The sequence below is a fragment of the Gallus gallus genome, chromosome 3, assembly GCF_016699485.2.
Source record: "Gallus gallus isolate bGalGal1 chromosome 3, bGalGal1.mat.broiler.GRCg7b, whole genome shotgun sequence".
Classification (NCBI taxonomy): Eukaryota; Metazoa; Chordata; class Aves; order Galliformes; family Phasianidae; genus Gallus; species Gallus gallus.
In genome coordinates this window covers 81,114,223-81,135,637 of record NC_052534.1, presented here as the reverse complement: position 1 = coordinate 81,135,637, position 21,415 = coordinate 81,114,223, and the positions used below count along the sequence as shown (strand labels likewise).

General features: G+C 42.4%; 1 protein-coding gene across 1 annotated transcript in view; it reads left to right on the top strand.

Moving 5' to 3' along the window:
• The window catches only part of CD109 (CD109 molecule), a 79,505-nt gene that overhangs the window by 441 nt on the left and 57,649 nt on the right, over positions 1-21,415 (top strand). The window contains exon 3 of the mRNA XM_419879.8: positions 18,134-18,162. Within this exon, the coding sequence (XP_419879.5) occupies positions 18,134-18,162 (29 nt within the window). The remainder of the gene's footprint in view (positions 1-18,133; positions 18,163-21,415) is intronic.

Genomic DNA, 21,415 nt, shown 5'->3' with positions numbered 1-21,415 from the left:
CGGCGTTCTGTTTCTCTGACGTTGCCACAGCTGCTGAAGAGTACTGAAATACAAACCTGGTGTTAGCAACTGGGGGCTGCTATGGGGCGGTAGTCTTGTGTGGTGATTCAGTGTGCAGGTGGGCAACCAGGCTGGGTAATGAGTGATTTTTTGTTTTATTCGCTGTAAACTCGGAAAGCAATCAGATGTCAGTGAGGTACTATGTGATGTGGCATCTTCAAGATGCCTGAAAGTGCTCAGGTTGTTGTCATGGGGTCACCAAAGAAGAGATCCTTGTTGGTAGGCTTACTGCAAAGGTGCAAAGTGTGAGAATAGCAAGTGTGGAACAAATGGGTTGATAAAGCATTTGTGCCTGGCATCTGCAAGTACTCTGAGAAAGGGAGAGCTTGACTTCTAAGAAAGTGAAGATCTTCATTGTAGAATCACAGAATATCCTGATTTGGAATGGCTCCACAAGGATCACTGAGTCCAGCCCCTGGCTTCACACAGGACCACCCAAAATTCAAACCCTACAATCTGAGAATGTTGTACAAATGCTTCTGGAACTCCAGCAGCTCAAGGCCATGCCCAATGCTCTGAGAGCCTGTTACATGCCCACTGCCCTTTGGTAAAGAACCTTCTCCTGATCTCCAGCCCAACCCTCCCCAAGTGCTGCCACGCAGAAGCTCAGTGTGTTTGTGGAAAGAGAAGTTCTTAAGAGTCAAAACCTGAACGGTGGGACAGCCTGGGGACTGACTAAATCAACTCTGGAGCAACCTGGTTTAATTTGTGCCTCCGAGGAGTGGTAGGGGACATGGTGACATGTACGAGTAGTTGGAGAATTGACATCCTGGTCTGTGCTCCTTGTAAATGCCAGCTGTGAGCAGGAATGTAAGAATGTGCTCTCTGAGAACTGCCCCCATGGGAAGGAAGATCAGCCAGCTTTCAGTGTGCTCTTTGAGTGTTATTTATATCGCTTCATACTAACTCTGGCTTTTTATTTGTCTAAAGTAGAGTCACAGGGCAGCATGAGGTCCTAGAAAAATCCACCCTGCTGTAATGAACTTGTTGCTGACTATCATTAATATGGGCGACTTAACTGTAAACCTCATACCTTCATTTCAAAGAGAGACTGCTTCTCTTCACAATACGTGTAGAAGATAGGCTGTGAGTGTGACAGAGTGCTTTTGATTGGATCAAAAATATCATGCCCACGTGATGCAGAAATGTGTCTGCTATCAAAACCCTTTTTTGTCACTTCAACTTTTCTATAAAAACAAATGTTTTGTGGAGTCACACGCTCTCAGGTCTTACTTGGGCTTGGATGTTGTTTATCCATTCTAATTTTATGGTGTTGTCAGGTACGTTCTCCAGCATCCAGTATAAAAGTATGCAGCTGAAACAATGTTCCTGTTGTGCTGTGCCTAATTAAAAAACAAACAAACAAAAAGTGTTAATTCCCAATTCGAATCAGATTTATACAACTAATCTGATAGTCCTGAAATCTAATACTAATAGCTATGATGTATGCCTGAGGCTATTACTTTAGGCGGACCAATTTGCTAGCACCTGAAGTCTGCATGGAAGTAAAACAGGCTTGCAGTCATGCTTATGGTGCTTAATTCATCATAGTATACTGTATCCTATACTTAACTATTTAGTGAAAAGCACCATCCAAGCCTATTAGGCTTGACATAAAGGAGGAGTGAGGACAGGAACAGTTAGTCTGAGGAAAAAGAATGCTGTAGTGCATTACCTGAAGTGAAATTCCTATTAAGCATGATGTATATGTAAAGCAAACAAACAAGAAAATAAAACAAGAAGAAAAAAAAACAACAAACAACTCTGTGGCCATCCATTCTTTAAAGTGAAGTAATACAATTTGTTAGTCATTTTTTTTCTCTGAGCAAATATGTAAGCCAAGAACAAGGAACTGCCTTATAACAGAGGCTGTGATGTTAGGGGCGTTTCCTCAGATGGTGCAGGAATAGAATTACTCAGAGGGAAAACAGTTCGTCAGATGAAGGCTTTAAAGCTTTACCTTGTTTTCTGGAGGACAAAGTGACTTTGAGGTAAGATGCATAGCAATGGTGCTGTAGCTGTGCTGGTCTTAGAATTTAGCTGAATCACAGCCTGTGGAGGTTTTATTAGGCCAGCTGCTGCAGCTGAAGAAAAAAATCCCAACATCTCCAGACACACAAAATCTTCTTTAAATGACATCACCGGTGCATATATTAGTGGCCAGAAAATACTGCTTTATCTGTCATTTGTGCCCATTAGGTTACACAGTGGTGCTACTGTTCCTGCGGTGCGCATGAGTTTGGTGTTACTCCCCCGTATCTGTGCTAAATAAGTATGAAGGGAGGCAGGGTGTACCTGCAGTTGTTGACTGTGCTAGATACCCAAAAGCTGGGACCGATTCCCTGCCTTGGGCAGGGCACAACATTCACGTTGCCTAAGCTGGCAGCACTGTGCTCTGTATTTTTTCTTGCATGCTGTTAGCAAGACTGGGAGGGTTATTGCCTTGGAAAACTGATCTGACAGAATCAATTTTATTTTGCTGAATTTAGGCAGACAAGTCCTCTGATTTGGTGTGCAAGCATCTGTGCTGGTAGAACTGAGCTGGTGCAGAGCTGCCATTAGAGGCTAGGGCTGGAGGACAGGCTGTGGACACCTTTTTGTTGGCTTAATCTTGCAGACAGAGCTCAGCTGATTACGTAAAGGCAAGACCTTTTGTGTCCCTATCTGACAAAATGCATCTGCAGTTGCTTGAAGTTAAGGATGTGCTCTAGTCCTCTAGCAGCAGCTCAGCATGGTAATGTGTGCTTGTCTTTGGATTTTTGAGTCAGATCCATGAAAGGATCTTGTTGAATTAGAGGCACAGCTATTCTCTCTTCATGTAACATAACTCCAGCTTTATATAAGAAATAGAGCACTTGCCCTCTAATGCTTGATTGAACATTCACTGGTTTAATGTTATTACAGGAAGTGGAGTTTTGATTTCTGAGTAATTTTTGGAAACCTGACCACTAGAGAAAGACTGTAGGAGTGGGTCTTGGTTCACATCTCTTGCCTGCTTTTCATGTAACAGCGGGAATGGAAATTAGCAGTTATAATGTATTCACAATATTACACAATTGTGAATTACGTTCATTAACAAGTTTTTAACATGGCAAGTTTATAAACGTTGGATTGAGAGTGCGTGTGCACATCCATTTAAATGAGTGCTGATGTTTTGAGCTTGGCTTGACGTAGCAGAATCCAGATGTATTGTAGCAAGAGGGATTGTTTGAAGGTCAGTGTTTTGGTACAGAAGTTACTCAGCTTAATTGTAATGAGAACAAACCCTCTGAATGTCTGCAAGCAGTGTGTTGCTGCTACAGATTAACTTTGTATAAGCAAATGCAACAGAAGTTGTCAGTGTGTCACTAGGAGAGAATATGTTTCCATCATCTGCAGGAGGCTCAAGGAGAACACAAAAGCAGTAATTTAAGCTGATTCTGTGTGCCATACCGAGCCTTGACACATTTTCTATGGAGTTGCAGTATCAGAAAGATCCTCACTGATTGAAAATGACTGCAGAAGAAAACAAGGGCTTACATGCAATCTGAGCTGTTGAGTTTTCTGGGTCAACAAATAAAAATGATGAGAATAACAGAAAAGCAAGTTAAATGTTATGCATGAATGACATGATTTTCAGTGATTACAGGGAAGGGTGGTTCACACCATGCATATTAATCCTCTGACTGATCAATAAAGATGTAGTTTGAATTGGCAGGTATTGTTGCCTTGCCAGGTTTGCTACTTAGACGTTGCAGTGTTAGTTACACCTTAACTGAGACAGCTTCTGAACAGTCTGCTTTTATAATTGTGCTGGAATATTTTGGAAAATATAAATAGCATAGAAGTTGAGAAAACTAATTAAAGAAAGGCTTTCATGTATAATGGAGTGGCATCGTTTACCTGACTTCATGAACAATTTTAATTCTCAAGAGTAAGATTTGGTTAAAGATGGTAATTAAGACACAATGCAATGTATTGAAGGCGTGGTGAGCGAGAAGTACTCTTGAGAACTGAAGAATCTGATTTAAAATCTTCAGGTTCCTTGTCATTTGCTTGTAAATGTTAATTAATTTGCACTGCTTTTCTGCATTTCTTCTAGTGTGCAGTTAACTTACTTGTTTGCAGAGGGAACTGAATTAGAGCGTGGTAAATACTCAGCCAGGGTTTGCGAAACATTACAGACTTTGTGAGAATGTCTGTCAGGTATAGACTTGCAGCGATCATCCATATAGACAATGGAAAATCTGCTTTTACCAGGAGGCACGTTTTGCATACTTAATAATATGGTTCTGGCCATGTTAGTATGTGAAACCGAAGTACACTAGGGAGTATAAGTTGCAAAGTAACAGCTAAATGAGAATGAATGGCCTTGGTCCCTTTTGTTAACCTTGTCTCTGTGCCCTATTTCTGAATGTTTATGACTGATTCCTCAGTGACTGCAACATATATCCTAAAAATAAGAGACTGGAGCGTAAATCATTTTGCTAACGCTTTTCTGGGATGGCTCTTCCTAATTATGCATGAAGGCCTAAAAAGTGAAGCAGGAATAGAGCAGGAGCACCATGTTTTCACACGTGTAACCCCCACCTCCAAATGTACGTGTAATTGTTTTTCATGAAGAGCAATTACATACAAGTTATCAGTATTCGGCACATGCAGATAAGTGATGTAAAATCAGAGAAAGGGAAGGTTTGGTTGAAGGAGATGATGGGGCTGAATCTAGAGGCAGGGGAGCTAGTGGCTGAGAAGAGGGTACTCCTTTACAGATTTTTCTATTGTTGGAGCACATCTAAGAAATAAACACAAGGTTCTGTGGCTGCTGCTGAACCCAATTGACATTTCTTCTCTGAGGGAGTGGTGATGTGTTGGAACAGGCTGCCCAGGGAGGTGGAGTCACTGTTCCTGGAGGTGTTCAAGAAATGTGAAGATGAGACACTGAGGGACATGAGTTAGTGGGCATGATGGTGACAAGCTGATGTTTGGACTTGATGACCTTAGAGGGCTTTTCCAACTGTAATGATTATATGATTCATTCTAGTTTATTTATAATAGTGCCATCAAGTAAACTGCAGAGAAATCAAAACATCAATCCCATCCAATACTTGAGCTTTATCTTATTGACTGTATGGTGTTTGAGGCTCAAGGAAGAGAATCCTTCTTTGGCTTAAAGTGTGTGCATGATGCCATTCTGGTCATCACATCCTTCAGCGTCATCTAACTGAGTAGTGTAAGGCAAAATGAGCACAACAGGCTGCTTCACAGGAGCTTGAAACAGGGAAAGGGTGGAATAAAGGCAAGTACTGATCTCCTTCTATGATTGAATGACCCACTAGGTGAATGAGGGAAAGGCTGTTAATGTAGTCTACCTAGTCTTTAACAAAGACTTTGTCACTGTCTCCTACAGTATTCTCCTGGAGAAGGTGGCAGCCCGTGGCCTGGACAGTACACTCTTTGCTGGGTAAAGAACTAGCTGGAGAGCTGGGCCTAGAGGGTGGAGATGAATGGAGTTAAATCCAGCTGGCAACTGGTCATGAATGGTGTTTCTAAGGGATTGGTATTGGGGCCTGTCCTGTTTAATATCTTCATTGATGACCTGGACAAGGGGATTGAGTGCACCTTCAGTAAGTTTGCAGATGACACCAAGTTGGGAGGAAGCAGTCATCAGGATAGGAAAGCTGTATGGAGGGATCTGGACAGGCTGGGTCTCAACAACCTCATGGAAGGCTACAGGCTTGGGGCAGAGTGGCTGGAAGACTATGTGGAGCAAATGGACCTGGGTGTGTTGGTTGATATTCAGCTGAGCATGAGCCAGCAGTGTGCCCAGGTGGCCAAGCAGGCCAATGGCATCCTGATTTGTATCAGAAATACTGTAACCAGCAGGAACTGAGAGGTGATCATGCTCCCTGCACTCAGCTCTGGTGAGGTTGCACTTCGAGTACTGCATTCAGTTTTGGGTCCCTCACTACAGGAAAGACATCGAGACCCTAGAGTGTGTCCAGAGAATGGCAACCAAGCTGGTGAGTGGTCTGGATCACAAGTCCTATGAGGAGCAGCTGAGGGAACTGGGATTATTTAGTCTGGACAAGAGGAAACTCAGGGGAGACCTTTTAGCTCTCTACAACTACCTGAAGGGAGGTTGTGGTGAGGTGAGAGTTGGCCTCTTCTCCCACATAACTAGCAATAGGATGAGGGAATGGCCTCAAGTTTCACCAGGGGAGGTTCAGCTTGGATATTAGGAAAAACTTCTTCTCCAGAAGAGTGGTCAGGTGCTGGAATGGGCTGCCCAAGGAGGTGGTTAAGACACTGTCTCTGCAGGTATTCAAGAAATTCAGATGTGGCATGAAGGTCACGATTTAGAGAGAAATATTGGTGGTGGGTGGACAGTTGGACTAGATGATCTTGAAGGTCTTTTCAAACCTTGGTGATTCTATGATTCTATAACTTGTTCTTAACAGTATTGGTTGCAGGGGGTTGTATCTTACAGAGAAGTGAATGGCAACTTGTCTGAATGGGATTGCCCGCTGCTTGTGTGAATAGAAGGATCTTACAGCTTTTAGGAAAGGGAGGAGGGAGGGAAAAAATGAAATAAAGACTGCAAATTTTGGAAAGAAAAAAGAAATGCCACTAAACAGTGGAAACTGGGGAGAGAGGTGTTATCAGAAATAAGGAGGGAAACAATGGGAGAAATCTCTTGAGAGATTAACATTAAAGCTGTAAGTGCACATCACTCAAACACAGCAGAAGAGTAAGAAACAGAGTAACTAAACACAGTCTTTCTACTGATTTAAAAAAAGAAAAAGAAAATAAGGGTGTGGAAATGGAAAATGAGATCAGATTACAAAGGTTGAACATAAAAGAGTAGCATGGCTACGAAGGGACAAAATTGGAAAGGCCAAACCGTGAATAGGAAAGAATGTACAGGATAGGATTTTAAATACTGTGTTAGTAGAAGGAAGACTACCAAAGGGTGTGGCTTGCTAGAATGGTCTTCTTCAGTGATGCTGAGAGGCAGATGAGTGCTTAGTCTTCACTAAGAGGATCAGTTATTATACAATCTGTAACACAACTAGCTGCAGTGCTAAAGGAAGTAAGGCAACAAGAGAAGAACGGGTTGAAGAATGCTTGGTAAAGTAGGGATTTAGGTTGGATAAAATTATTTTTGGCGTATTTAATGAATGGGTGGAAATTTAAAAACTGCTAGTGGATTTTTGAAAGCATGAATGAGGAGAGGGGGGCTGAAAGATTGAAAAAGTGCAAGATTGAAAAGTCTGTCAACAGCTCTGCTTGCATGAAGACATGACTTTTCGAGCTCTGAGCCTCACATTACATAGGCTGACAGAGTACCCGAGGAAGGGTCATTGTGTTCTTGTGCTTTGCATTGCTCGGATGTCTGTTCTTGGCCATTGCCAGAGACAGAACCATGGGCTAAATAGACTTTTGGAGTCTCTTTCACATTCTGGAAAACATGTAAGGAGATATTGGAGGAATTGGAGTGAATTGTCAGGACAAGTGTCCGATAGACATGGTTACTAATCCTCAGGAAGATGAAAGTTAGCTTTAAAGAGAAAGGGGTGGGAGCTGAGGGTGGGTCTCAAAATGGGTCTGGAATGATGTCCTAATTAGAAAGAAATCCAAGCTGAAGCGCTGAGGAGTAGAGAAGTACCTGCAGAGGTAGGAAAGAGCTGAGAAATTCTTGAGTCTCCAGTCATAAACAGGTGGCTTCTCTGTTAATGACTCTTTATCTGCGCTGGCACCATGCCCTGCTGTCCTTGGATACTTGTTTGTGAAGGCAGAGATGAGAACCCGTGTGCAGAGGTTGAATAGCATGTGGCAAGCAATTCTGCTGGTCCATCTAGTTTCATTGCTGTCCCAATAAGTATCTGCATAGAAAATATTGTCAGAGTGACTGATACCTTATCCTCCACTTCTCCAGTTCCCTGGAGGTATAGCTGGGAGGCCCGGGAGTTTGAGTGGTTAAGGAATTGTATTGCCCTTACTTACCGATGAGGGAAAGCTCTGGTGTTATTTTTATATATCTAAACAATTTTGTGGTTTCAGAAAAATTATGTGGATTTGTCATCGCAGACTCTGAGTGCCTTCCAGAAAATGGAAGAAAATCATTTTAAAAACAAACCCTCTTCATTCACTGCCTCTTAGAGGAAACTTAAATAGTACTCGAGTGTTTTATTTTCAGTGAAGGAGTGACTTTGAAATTTTACTCCAGCTGCAGCAATTAATGGCATGGGGGTGGTAGTAATACCACCAAGCATCTAGTGTAGACAGGCTTAGCCACATTTTGTGCTGGTATGATTTCCCTGTGTTTTAAATCAGAATAAAAACTGCAGCTGCTCTAACTTGCAGTAATAGAGGCTTTGTGTTTATGATCCATTGCAATTTCCGTGAAGTAATGATGGCCAGCAGTGCCTAGAAAGCAGGGCATGCCCATGAGTTTGCATATGTGTGCAGTCACCACGGGAAAAGTCAGTTAATTAAATTAATTTCCCATTTCGTTGTGAAAAGGCTTAAGTCTGAGATTCCTTTGACTTGTCTGCATGGTTTTGAAGACTGGATCTGACATCAAGAAGGATTGCTTTGTAATATTCCAGACTAGTCTTCCCAACAACTGTAGAGTTCTAATTGCTGAGGATAATGTTGTTGGCTGTAGTAGGCAGTAATAAGCTCAGATGTGGAGCATGCACGACAAAAAACCTATGGATGGTCTCAAGAAAAATTTGGAAACAGTCTGTGCTTGAGTTTCAGTCTGGGCTGGTAGCTGCTGGGTGGCTGCAAGAAGTTCTTTGGCTAAAGGGATGATTTCGTTTAAAAAATATGAAGCCGTTCCCTTTTCCTACCCAGCATGCAGTGTTTCACATAAACCACAGAGGGTTTTGTGTACTGTGTTCTTGCTACTGGCCTCTCTCTGACCACTTGGCTCAAAGTGGTAACAATGTCATCTACAAAATTGGTTGTTGTACTTTGGAAAACTGAGCAGATAATTAGATATATGAACGAGGCCCCAGCTCTGAAATGAAAGGAGAAATGCCTATGTGTCTGCCCCCAAAAAGTTGGTGAATAATGCTGTGGGGAGAGCAGAAAACCCGATGTTGGCTTGTGGAAGGGGCTGGTGGGTACTGTAGCACAAGGGCAGAGATACCCAACACCACCAGTGGTCCATATGTCTGTCTGTGAGACAGGGACACATTGGTGTCCTCAGGAGTGGGTACAGGGCTGAATGATAAGTAGGAGAAGCAGGGAGGCGATGGGCTTTAATCACAGACACATCTGTGCACATTGCTTTCTTCTGTCCTCCAGAGCTGCGGTGCTCCATCTTGTGATGAACCTCAGATGAGGAATTCTGGTCTCATTCACATTGTTTTTTCTGTCCTTTTCTGCTTTTATCTGTAGGCAGAACTGCTGTCCTGCCTCATTCCATTTATAATTTTTTAGCGCTTTCAGCCTCCAGAATTGCAAAAAAGGCTGAAAGGGAGCCCGTAGAAATGGGCAGTGGGGAGTAATGGGTGGCTGTGAAGGAAATGGCATGTGGTGCTGGCAAGCAGGATACTTTATGGAGCAAGTACATACCCCTTTACTCCCCATTTACTGCAAGTTTCTTGTCTTCATTGGGCTTTGGATGGCAGCCTGAGTCCTGATGTCCACTAGAAATCTACTGTGTGTATTTGATCACTGTACTGTACCTCTAACTAACACCTGGCCCAAATTTAGCCATAGTTGAACAGCAGTGGCTCACATGGTGTATTTCAGGCTGCTAGCACGACTAGGAAGTGCTAATTCTGGTGCTAATTTATGATAATAGGTGAGAAACATATCATATTTAAAGTATGTAAACTCCACAGATCTGTAGGCCTTCTTTCATGAGGAAAAAAAGATCACTCTTTGGACAGTTTAGCTCTTGGAATTTATACTTCTGTGAGACAACTTCCTTCTTTCTGTTTTTGGAAATCACAAAAATAGTGTATATTTTGGATAGCAAGGGAAAAACTGGAAGGGCATCGAAGAACAATGCTTTTTATTTATCTGATGTTAGAAGTATTTTTTTTTGAAATAGACCAATCAGGTGAAAGAATTCCATTTGCCACTGTAAAGAAGGTACTTTTCTGTAAGCATTTCCTAAATGTAGATACGTGAACACCGCTGCCAGAAGAAAGCTACCACATCACTTCAGTGTGAAGTGATTCCAGCTATATCCTTACATTCTCTAAGAGGACTGAGAAGAAATGAGGACATAGATAGGAAAGATTAAGTGAGAAGGTCTGTTTGCAGCATTGCCTGCTATAAATAGGCTAGAACTTAGCATTAAGACCTGAATTTAAGTTAGCTGCTAAGTGCTATTGTGCTGATTTACGTTGGCATGAGTTCTGGTTGATTATGCCAAGTCATAAAGTCATTTTTCTGGAACCTCGATCCTTTTTTGGGAGTGGAAGCTGAAACAAGAGTATTTATATCTGCATAGATGTAGATGAGGCCTGGCTGTTTGGCAGAGAGAAGACTGGGAGGTCTGTGGGCATGCCCTGCAGGGCATGTGGACTTGGGCCACAGGCTTTGTGATACAAGGGAAAAGTTGTGTAATGCTGGAATTATTTGTGATGAACCACTGGAAACAGACACACACAGACACACATATCTTTTCATTTTGAAAAATCACTTTGAGGTAACATTTACATCTGGTCCTAGTGTTGTTGTCAGCTTAATAACAGGTAGCATAACTTCTAGTTCAGTTGGAAGGGACCTTCGAAGACCACTGAGTTCATCCGCCTGACCACTTCAGGGCTAACCAAAAATTACAGCATATTGCTGAAGGCATTGCCCAAATTCCTCTTGAACATTGACAGGCATGGAGCAGCAACCACCTCTCTGGGAAGCCTGTTTCAGTTTTTGACTACCCTCATGGTAAAGAAATCTTTCCTAAAGTCCAGTCTGAACCTCTGATGCAGCTTTGTGTTGTTCCCTTGCTTTCCAACTGTTTGTTTGCTTAAAAAAGATAGACTGCTAAAAATGGTACAGTAGCAATGTTCATTTAAAAAGATGATTTAATTTCCCACTGCCCTTTGTGCTGGTGACACTGCACTACCCCACTGCCTTTTCTTCCTCTTTTTCTGGATTGTCCTGAATACCAATGAGTCTGTGAGAAAGGAGGTTGGAGAATATGAGTTTGTTTCTGCAGGATTTCCATGTATTTCTTCAGTGCAATGCTGTAGGGAGGTTCTGCAGGAGGGAGACAACTTCCCCTGGGTTAGATGTAGGGAGGACTCAGCTGATGTCACGTGTAAGTCACATGGAAGTGTTACACGTTTTGTTCAGGTGGCAGAGGATTCACAGGAGCTTTGCTGTGTGCTAGCTGCTGGACTCTGGCTAGCTACTTATAAAACATGAGGCTGCTGCTCCATTAATTCATCAAGCAGATGGAAAAATATGGTGAATTTCAGCAATTCAACAGTGACATAAAGGGAATATTTGGCCTGCTGCTCCTGCTTGAGAGTGGCTGTAGCCGCCTTTGGGTGCAGCTAAGTGGAGCTTCCAGGGCTCAGTTCAGAAGCTCTGAGAACATGGGAAGAGCATGCATGACAGTGAGACAGACTCACTACAACACCAGAGATTTTCAGATCTGCCCAGGCTGCTCAGTTCCCATGAAAATAATTACATAAACCAAGAGATTACCTAATGCCCCAGTGCCTCTTCTATAAATTTTCACTGCCTGGGAGCAAGATGACGCTCTGGACTTGATCAAGGAAGCCAGGCAGCTCCCTAACAGTGCTTTGGGAAGGGAATGCTTTCTGAGTCACACAGTGGAGAAGTGGCTGTGGTTTGAATCTCCCTCCTCCCCAGCTGCTTCTCATCTGCAGCACAGCTATACCACGCTCAGACCTGCTGTTTGGTCTTCGAGGCTTGGGAATGTGTGAAACCCACTATTTCTAGCACTGTCCTGTCTGCTCTGCTGCTAGCAGTGACTGTGACTGATGTGGAAGCAGTTGCCAGAGCCATGTTTGCTCAGGGAACATACTATGAATTGATGTGCTGGAAATAACTCGTGGAAACCACCTCTGTCTGTAGCTGGGCTTTTACTCTAGTTATCATAATTATGTCCAAAACAGCATTTTCCATGGCTTAACATTCTTTAATTTTACTTCCTGGATATGAGAAAAATTGTTGTGAGCTTTCTGCCTCTGACTGTGCAGCATCGTCGTACCTCACTCTGGGCTCCAGCATATGGAAAGCAGGTTTAATAATAAGGTCTAGTTGAAGTATGGGAAGTACCTTGAGATATCTGTGTTCTGAATGATACTCGTTATCAATTGATGGGGCAAGCAGGCACTGTTCTGATTAGAGAGCTGCAAAGTGCCTGCAGTGCATGTGTTAGTGTGTGTGTATTAGTGTGGGTAAAGATGGAAGTAGAAACCCAGAGGAATGGACTATGGTATGATTCTCTATGAATATAACTTCTGTTCTCAGTGCTTCACAGCACACTGAAGCCACTGCTATAGCCAGTGCTATATTTAGCTATGTTGGATAGATTAAAGCTAGTCTAGCAATACTTAACTGTGTGCATACTACTTGCATACTTGTAAATAAAACTGTTCTTCTGTTAATAATTGATTTTCAGTAGTGACAAAGGTGTTGTTTTGGTTTTTTTTTCCTGATGACATGATGTCATAGGTTGTGGTTGTACAAAACTAAGGTTTAACAGGGCTTTATTCACACATTACCATGCAGAGGGATGGGAATTAGAGGAGCATTACTTCTCTAATCTTACTTTCAGTACTTCTACTTTCAGTATACAACTGATAAAAATTTCAGGAGGTAGCTTGATACCATCTGTATTGTTGCTAGTTTATTCTGCATCCAGCCTTCTTTTCCAGTGAAATAAAGTCCCTTAAATTCTTTTCCCAATTAACAGTAACTCTCTTTCATGAGTTAGAAGGACACAGGTTTCCTCTAGCTGAAATGATGTCTCTCCTTAATAGGATTATTTGGGTGTGGAGTTCTTTGGGTAAATGCTGGAAATACTTACATCAGTAAGTCAAGTAGTATACCTATGCACCAGGTACTCTGCAGCACTGTGCAATTCCTCTCCAGGAGACTCATGTACCAGGCAAGTTTAGCTGTTCCTTGGTCTCTATGATGCTGTGCAGTGGGAGAGCTTGTGTGTTTTGCCTTGGTCTCCTGGTTGTAAAAACCTGGAAGGTCAGTGGGGTTGCTGAGAGTCAAGGATTGCCTGGGCTGCTTCTCAAGTGAAGAGGATGGAGGGATGGCAGGAAAAACTGTGGCTTCAACAGTAGCATAAACACGTGGAAAGAACTGTGCTGTTCAGGGTCAGATGCTATCCATCCTTGTTAAACCATTGAATACCAGATTGAAGTAATTAAGTGTGCTGCCCACAAGCATCATTAGCAGGATGTGAGTCACTTGATTTAACCCAAGTTATAATTTGAATAGATTGTACATACTGAATGGGAGTTTTCCTTTAGCACACTGACAGCAGCAGGGACATACTGCTTTCCATTCATCTAGACCGCCTTCTACTTGCCACTGTCAAAGGAACAATATGTTTTAAATCAATGTTTACTGGAGTTCAGATATCAAATAAATATTTTGTCTTTGAATGCAATGAAGTTCTCGATCAAGGGGGTCATTACATTTTCCCACCTGTAAGAAGGCTAGTCCTGATGTTCTTTTGGGGAAGAAAAGGTCCCTAGAAGTCAGTAGCAGGTTTGCCATGGTGACTTTCAGAATCACAGCATGTATTTTAAAAGACAGACGAGTGCAAAGTCCTGCATCTGGGTCAGGGCTGTCTCAAGCACAGGTACAGATTGGGTGGAGAACAGCTTGAGAACAGCCCTGAGGAGAAGGATTTGGGAGTGTTGGTTGATGAAAGATCCAGCATGAGCTGGCAATGTGCATTTGCAGCTCAGAAGGCCAACCATATCCTGGGTTGCATCAAGAGAAGTGTGACCAGTAGGTCGAGGGACTTGGTTTGTCCCTCTGCTCTGCTCTTGTGTGACCTCACCTGGAGTATTGTGCCCAATTCTGGGGCCTCCAACACAAGAAGGACATGGAATTGTTGGAGCAGGTCTAGAGGAGGGCCACAAAGATGGTCAGAGGGCTGGAGCACCTTCCCTACAAGGACAGGCTGAGAGATCGGAGGCTTTTCAGCCTGGAGAAGAGAAGGCTGCAGGGAGACCTTATGGTGGCCTTCCAGTACCTGAAAGAGGGCCTACAGGAAGGCTGGGGAGGGACTTTTTATAAGGGCATGGAGTGACAGAACGAGTGGAAATGGTTTTAAACTGGAAGAGGGTAGATTTAGACTAGGTATTAGGAAGAAATCACAGAGAAATTCTTTACTGTGAGGGTGGTGAGACACTAGAACAGGTTGTCCAGAGAGGTTGTGAATGCTTCGTCTTTGGAAGCGTTTCAAGGCCACATTGGATGGGGCTTTGAGCAACCTTGTATAGAGGGAGATGTCCCTGTCTATAGGGGGGGGGATTGGAACTAGATGATCTTAAAGGTCCCAAACCATTTTATGATTCTATGATAATGCAATACTCACATGGAGTTTTCCTTTTTTTTAATTATCTCAGAGGTAACATTCAGCTGCCTATGGGAGACATCTCTGCCAGGACAGCAATTCTGTGTAGAATGTATGTAACCCATACAGTGGGTGAACGGTTGAGTGAAAAATAGATGTGAACCCATATCATCCTAGGAATTATAAAAAGATGTAACTGAGTGGAAATTACAAAATGATTCTGTTGGTACATGTGAAAAGTGAACCCTGCAGTGGTCGTACTACTCATTTAAATTATACGCTACTAATAAAAAAAATTATCAAAATACATTTTTTGCCATTAAAACTGTCAAGCATGTCTGCATGCTAATAGCTATAGGTTTTATTAGCCACAATATGGCAATTCTTTTCCAACCTCTATATAAAAAAAAAAAATCTGTAAAACCAAGAAAAAATTGGCTAGTGATGCTGAGATAAGTGGTGGTACTGAAAGGCAACACCATTAAAATCGGCAAAAAAAAAACCCTATGTTAATTAATTAACATAAAAGCTGTAGCAATTTCAGTATTGTGAGAAAATTTGAGGTCACATTATCTGAAATAGTTAAAATATTAAGTTATATTAAGCCATGCACAATAATATGATAGTAAAGTATTCCCAAGGTGATGTAATACAGTGAAAATGGTTAGTTCTGTGTGCATGGTTGCTTGAGGGTGGTAAATGCTGTGCATGGCTTTGAAAACTTTGTCCAGCTGCTGAATTAATAGAAAATAGTAACTCAGTGGGAATAGAAGACTTATGTGAATGCAAAGAAAAAAGTGGAGAACACAGAGGTCTGCTCCCACCAAATGGAGAAGTAACTCTTCTGCAGTTCTGCTCTAGGGTTTGTACTTTTGCAACCTGGAAAAGGTATCGCATCTTTCATCAGCCACATAAATAAGAAAGGGGTGGGGTGGATGTATGTGGATGAGAGTCAATGCTCCTTGAAGGAGCAGGTTTAGTTTGTCATATAGGCACAGCTTAGATGGTCGTGTTGCTGACTTTGTTTCATGTTTGTCCCCGTGGCAGCGGAAGCACCAAGCTGGACGGAAGGACTGGGATTAAGGAATTTCTTGCCAGTTGCCTTTCTTTTCTTTTTCTTTAGTGGAATGCAGTTTAAAGTTTTGTCCCTTTTTCATTCCTTTCAGAAGAGTTGTCTTGATGAAAATTACTACAAAAAATAGTCAACGTACTTAGCTGTAGAAGAGGTTAATGCAAAATATCTTGGGTTTGTCTTAAATATGAAGGAGGTGCAGAATCAGCTTCTTTTCAGAAACAGGAATGCTTTGGTCCAGGAACAAATGTACCCATGAGGGGATTTGTTTTCAAGGAGAGCAATGGCAAACCATGTCCTCCTTGTTCAGGTAGGTCCCAGCTGGGAGTCTGTTGGCATCTTGGAAGCCATTATTCAAGTGGAGCATTGCATTTCAATTTCTCTGGACTGTACTGTTATCTAGTTCTTCTAGCAGATTTGAGACTACTCTGACTGTTAGTGAGTTGCTAAATCTAGCAGCCTGGCAAAGCAGAGGCTGATGTGGCTCCAGGCCCCAGGCCCAACCAGTAGCAAAGCCAAATACGTGTTCCCAGTAGTCACACAAACACACAGGTACACGTATGTGCTACATACATCCACACGGATAGTTACACAGATTAGCACAGGCAGGCATACTGTACTCTCACAGACAGCACCTTCATCTCACCTCTGGCTGATCAGGATGAAGGTCTGGTTGATAGGAAAAATATATACATATGTATGTGTGTATATACACACATGCCCACAGTTTGGGTCTCTGCCATAGCCGGGCTTAGACAATCTGCCCAGTATTTGGCACTGAATATTGATATTCCCACTATCTGGACATGCAAGCTTCGCTCCAGTTGTTGATACGGAGAGCTCCGTGCATACATGCATGCACTGTGGATCCCACCAGTAAGGTGGCCTTGGATGCCCAGTCTGTTCAGTAAGTGGTCCTGCACCCATAGAGTCATAGAATTGCTCAGGTTGGAAAAGACCTTAAAGATCACCAAGCCCAACAGCAACCTAACCATACTACACTAACTCTAACAACCCTCTGCTAAATCATCCTCTCAGTTGTGTCCTGCACAGAGAAGGAGAAATGCAACCCACGTGCTCCCAGTGCAAAACCAGGTCTTTTGGTGCACCCCCAAGCCTCATGGGCTCTCAAGCTGTTGACCTGGCCCTCCTGGTCCCTCCAATATCAACTCCTCCAGGTGCTCCTCAACCTCAGGGACAATCTCCCTGGCTTGCAGGGGACTTCACCTGCTGCTGACTGACCAAGTCTGATTGTTATCAGTGATCACACACTGACATGCGTGCCATCACTGTATTTGCACACTCTTGTCTCTCCAGCTGGCACCTAAACGTGAGCCCTCTGATCCATAAGCCTGCTCCTATTACTAGTGGCTACATCTCCAGACACATGTGCCTATAGATCAGTCTCTTGCATTAAAAAAAAAAAAAAAAAGCACAGCAATTAAAGTTGTGTTTAAGAAGAGGACAGGACAGAATGCACTGATGAGATACAAGGCATGGCCAGACAAATGTTTTGACCACTTCTTTTTGCTAGACCAGCTGCTTTGTCCCCTTAGTCCTCTTGTTCCTCCTTAAATCACCTACATCCATCCCTTTTCCAATCTTCGTTTCCTCCCCTGTTATAAGCCTTGCATAATGCTGAAAGATCTAGAGGGCAGGACATGTGAGGTGTGGCTGAGGTCCCTTGGTGTGCTCAGCCCAGAGCAAAGGAGCTGAGGGGTGGCCTCCTAGCAGCTCCAGCTCCTCACAGGGAGTAGAGGGACAGTGCTGAACTCTGCTGTGACAGTGACAGGGCCCGAGGGAATAGCATGGAGCTGTGTCAGGGGAGGGTCAGATGAGGGTTAGGGAAAGGTTCTGCACCAGAGGATGGTGGGCATGGAACAGGCTGCCCAGGGCAGTGGGCATGGCATCAAGCTGTTGGTGTCCAATCAACATTTGGATAACATTCTCAAACAAAGGGTTTGAATGTTGGGTGATGCTATGTGGAGCTGGGAGTTGGATGCAGTGATGCTTGGGGGTGCCTTCCAACTTGGGGTGTTCTGTGATTCTCTGATAATCCCAGGATGCTCTTCCCCCGTGTCTCATGATGAGTGGGACACTCCCCTGGCAGTGACCACCCTGCAGATTCCTGATGGAGCTGAAGGAAATACAAGTATGGCATATCAATATTGACTAGTGCAGCAGTCACATCGGACTGTTTCTCAGTTTCATTTCCAGGCAGTGTTCGGTAGCGGCCAGCTGGCATGTGCATGAGGGCCAGCTGGTTGCACCCTGTGCATGAGGGCTCTGTGGGCTGTCCATGTACACCAAGTGCAGGAGGAGCCACAGCAAGGTGGTCAGGTGTCCAGTGGGTATTTTGGGCAGTGTGGGAATGGGGAGGAGAGCTGATCTCCAGATTAACCCGGTTACGTTGGTGTTCAATTTTTATAAAGTTTGTTTGTGACACTGTTTTCTTTCTTTCTTTTTTTATTATTCAGATTCCTTTGGGACTCTTGTTCTTCCAGTAGTAAGTATTCATTTCCTTTCCTTCTAAGAAAATATTGACTGCCTGAGATTTTTCAGCAGTTATTGTTGATGAGATGTATGAATGTATTTGCTGACCATTAAGCTAAGAATTTTCACATCAAGTGCTCCACAGCTTATTGTAATTACAGAATTTGTGAGCTGACTTCCAGCACAAGGTATCATAAAGACTGAGCCCAGAACTCTGCTTTCTGACCTTTTTTTTTTTTTGACTAGCTGATACCCCTATTTCTATACCCCTATTTCATTTTGGAGGCTTACTAGAGCTGAAATAACTGTGAAGTAATCACAGAATCTCAGAATTGCAGGTGTTGAAAGGGACCTCTAGAGCTCATTGAGTCTAACCTCCCTGCTAAATCAGGTTCCCTCCAGTAGGTTGCACAGGTAGGTGTCAAAACAGGTCTTGAATATCTCCAAAGAAGGAGACTCCACAACCTCTCTGGGCAACCCCTTCTAGTGCTCTGTCACTCTCACTGTAAAGAAGTTATTCTGCATATTTTTGTGGAACTTCCTATGTTCCAGTTTTTAGCCACTGTTCCTTGTCCTATTACTATGCACCACTGAAAAGAGTCCGGCCTCATCCAGTTGCCTTGTGCATTTTAGATATTTATAGACATTGATCAGATCCTCTCTCAGCCTTCTCTTCTCCAAGCTGAACAGACACAGGTCTCCCAACCTTCCCTTGAACATGAGGTACTCCAGACTCTTTATCATCTTTGCTGTTCTAATAGCTGAGAAATATTAAATTAATTTTTTAATATTTAATTAATCAATTAAAAAAAAAAAAACAAACCACAAAACCCCAAACAATTTAGCTTAGCAAGTTCTTTAATATAATTTGCCCAGTCTAAGAGCATCCTTAAGTCTTTTACTAGGCTTCTACAAAATTGAATTCCATAATCACTTCAGTAGTACTAAGAGTCTACTTTTTCTTGAATATTTCAAGCATACAATAAACAAAACAGGGGACCCTATATCCAGCTCAATGTAAATTTGCCAGCCTGCCTTACCAAAGCTTGAATGAAACAATGCCTTCCTTGAGCACCCATTACACATTTCTTGAATGTTCAGGGTGTGTTGTAGGGATGGGAGGGGAGTGGTTGGGCACTGTTTGAATGTAACCTGTCAGGTTAGAAGAACTGACTCATATTTTTAATGGTGAGATTTTTTCGTTGTTGTTCGTGTAGCTATGGTAGACTTCTGTATTGCCCAAAGTATACTTGGCTGGTAGCACAAAGTGGGTAATGGTTTCGGTTGTCATGTTTTCCAGAGGACACAAGAGCTTCCTTGTCTGAGGTGCTCGTGAGGGTGGCTGATGTGGTTAGGAGAAGCGCTTGTAATGGCCGTTTTCTCTCTTGTCTTAGGGGTACCAAAACAAAGATAGTAATACCATATAGTTGGAGAGTGTATCAACTAAGACAAAATGTATTTTACAGCAAGTTTCTACTAGGTACTGTTTAAAAAATGCATAGCTCATACATGGGTTGAGAAATACCCTTTGGAGATGGAATTGATGGGGCTGAGGCAAATAGTTACCCTTATTTTAGCAGTGAACTTCCAGAAACATTGTGTTAATTCAGTTTCCATTAGCATGGTGACATGCAACAAAATTTGGGTTACTTTACACCTTAGATGTCCTAATACACTGCAGCACAATGCAATATTGTCTTTGGATTTTACATCCGCAAAGGTGCAATAGGCAGCTTTGTTACTACATTATGATTTTAAAAGTATCAAGACATTAAAAATTGGGGCAAAATCCCATATAGCTTTATTCATGATAGAAGAAGACTACAGAAAAAGACAGAAGCTCTGTAAATGATGATTGCAGACTTTTAAAGAAGTGTTTTAAAATAACACTGTAACAGCACTACTCATAGCTACAATGAGAAAAAACAAGCCTATTTTACCCCTAATTTGACATTGAGGGTTTGTAATGTTTTGAGGAGTTTTTGCAGAAAATCCTGTCTGCCTCTTAGGGAATAAAGCATATTAAAGAAATGATAGTATTCTTAAATGAATTAATTGTGAGGTTATATTTGACAGATGTAGTAACTAAGGCTGTTCCTCCTGTCTAATATATTCCAGAATACTTGGCGAGAAAGTTTGAGTGTTGAAATATGTGAATCATATGTTCTTGGCAGTGTGTATACAGTGACCTGCAGTTGAAGGAAATGCAGAGTAAATTTCAGTCTACTGTTTTGCACCTAGAATTTGGTTATATAAGTCCAGCTTTTAAAGGGTACCGTTTCTCCTGTGTCATCATATGTCCATTTGTGGGTGGAAAAAGAGAGCCTATTTATTTTTCCTCTCAATGGTTTTTCCTTATAACTTGTTTTTTAAAACAGAAACTCAACAGAGAGGGATGAAATTGTAGTTATTTCCTGTTTATAGGTAAACGCATCGAGAAGGAAATGTATTTGGTAGAGACGTTTGCATTTGTGTTATTTGTCACTGTCGTATTCTTCCTCATTTGGGAAAAAATCCGTTACTTCACTGTATGTTCTTAAAATGAGTTTTGACAGCAAGGCAGCATTTCATCATAGAGCTTGGTAGGATACTTTTGAAGTGCTGTGCCTGGCGAGTTAACAGATGTAATTTTCATTACCAGTGTGAGAAGAGAGCTTAATTTTCATATGTTATGCTGAAAAATGTAAGCCTGTCTGTTTTAGTTGTCTTGACTTCAGAGGCTTTACTTCAGATTTACTGTTCTAACTACAAACAGAAGCATGTGACTCCTAAGCTTTTTAGCAGCATTTCTTGCTGGAACAAGTTGCGTGCTTTGTTAAACCCTTTCCATCTTCAAAGAGAGAGTTCCAAGCAGATGGCAGGACAGAAGTTAGCATCTGGGCTGGAATGCACCTAGGGTTATTCCTTGTCTGTGCAGGCTCTGCTCAAGGTGACATTTCCATGTCCTGTGGCAGTTCTGCTTAGAGTCTTTAGGCCTTCTGTAGCTGAGGTTCCTACATCTAAGTGCAGGAAATGAACTGGTGCATCTAAATTGTGAGCTCCAGATTTCCTCTAGTCACTGAAGGGAGACACCTGTGTGTGGTTATTCTTGTCTTATGCGGTCCGACTTTCCTTGCTAGCAATGTCTGCCCATGTTTGCCAGCACTGACGGAGCTTTCAGTGTCTGTCCTTAACAAGGCATCTCAGCTAACAGTATAAAAATCTCTCTACATTTGTTCTTCATACTTTGGGAAGAATACTTATCTTACTGGTTGAGCTGTAACACT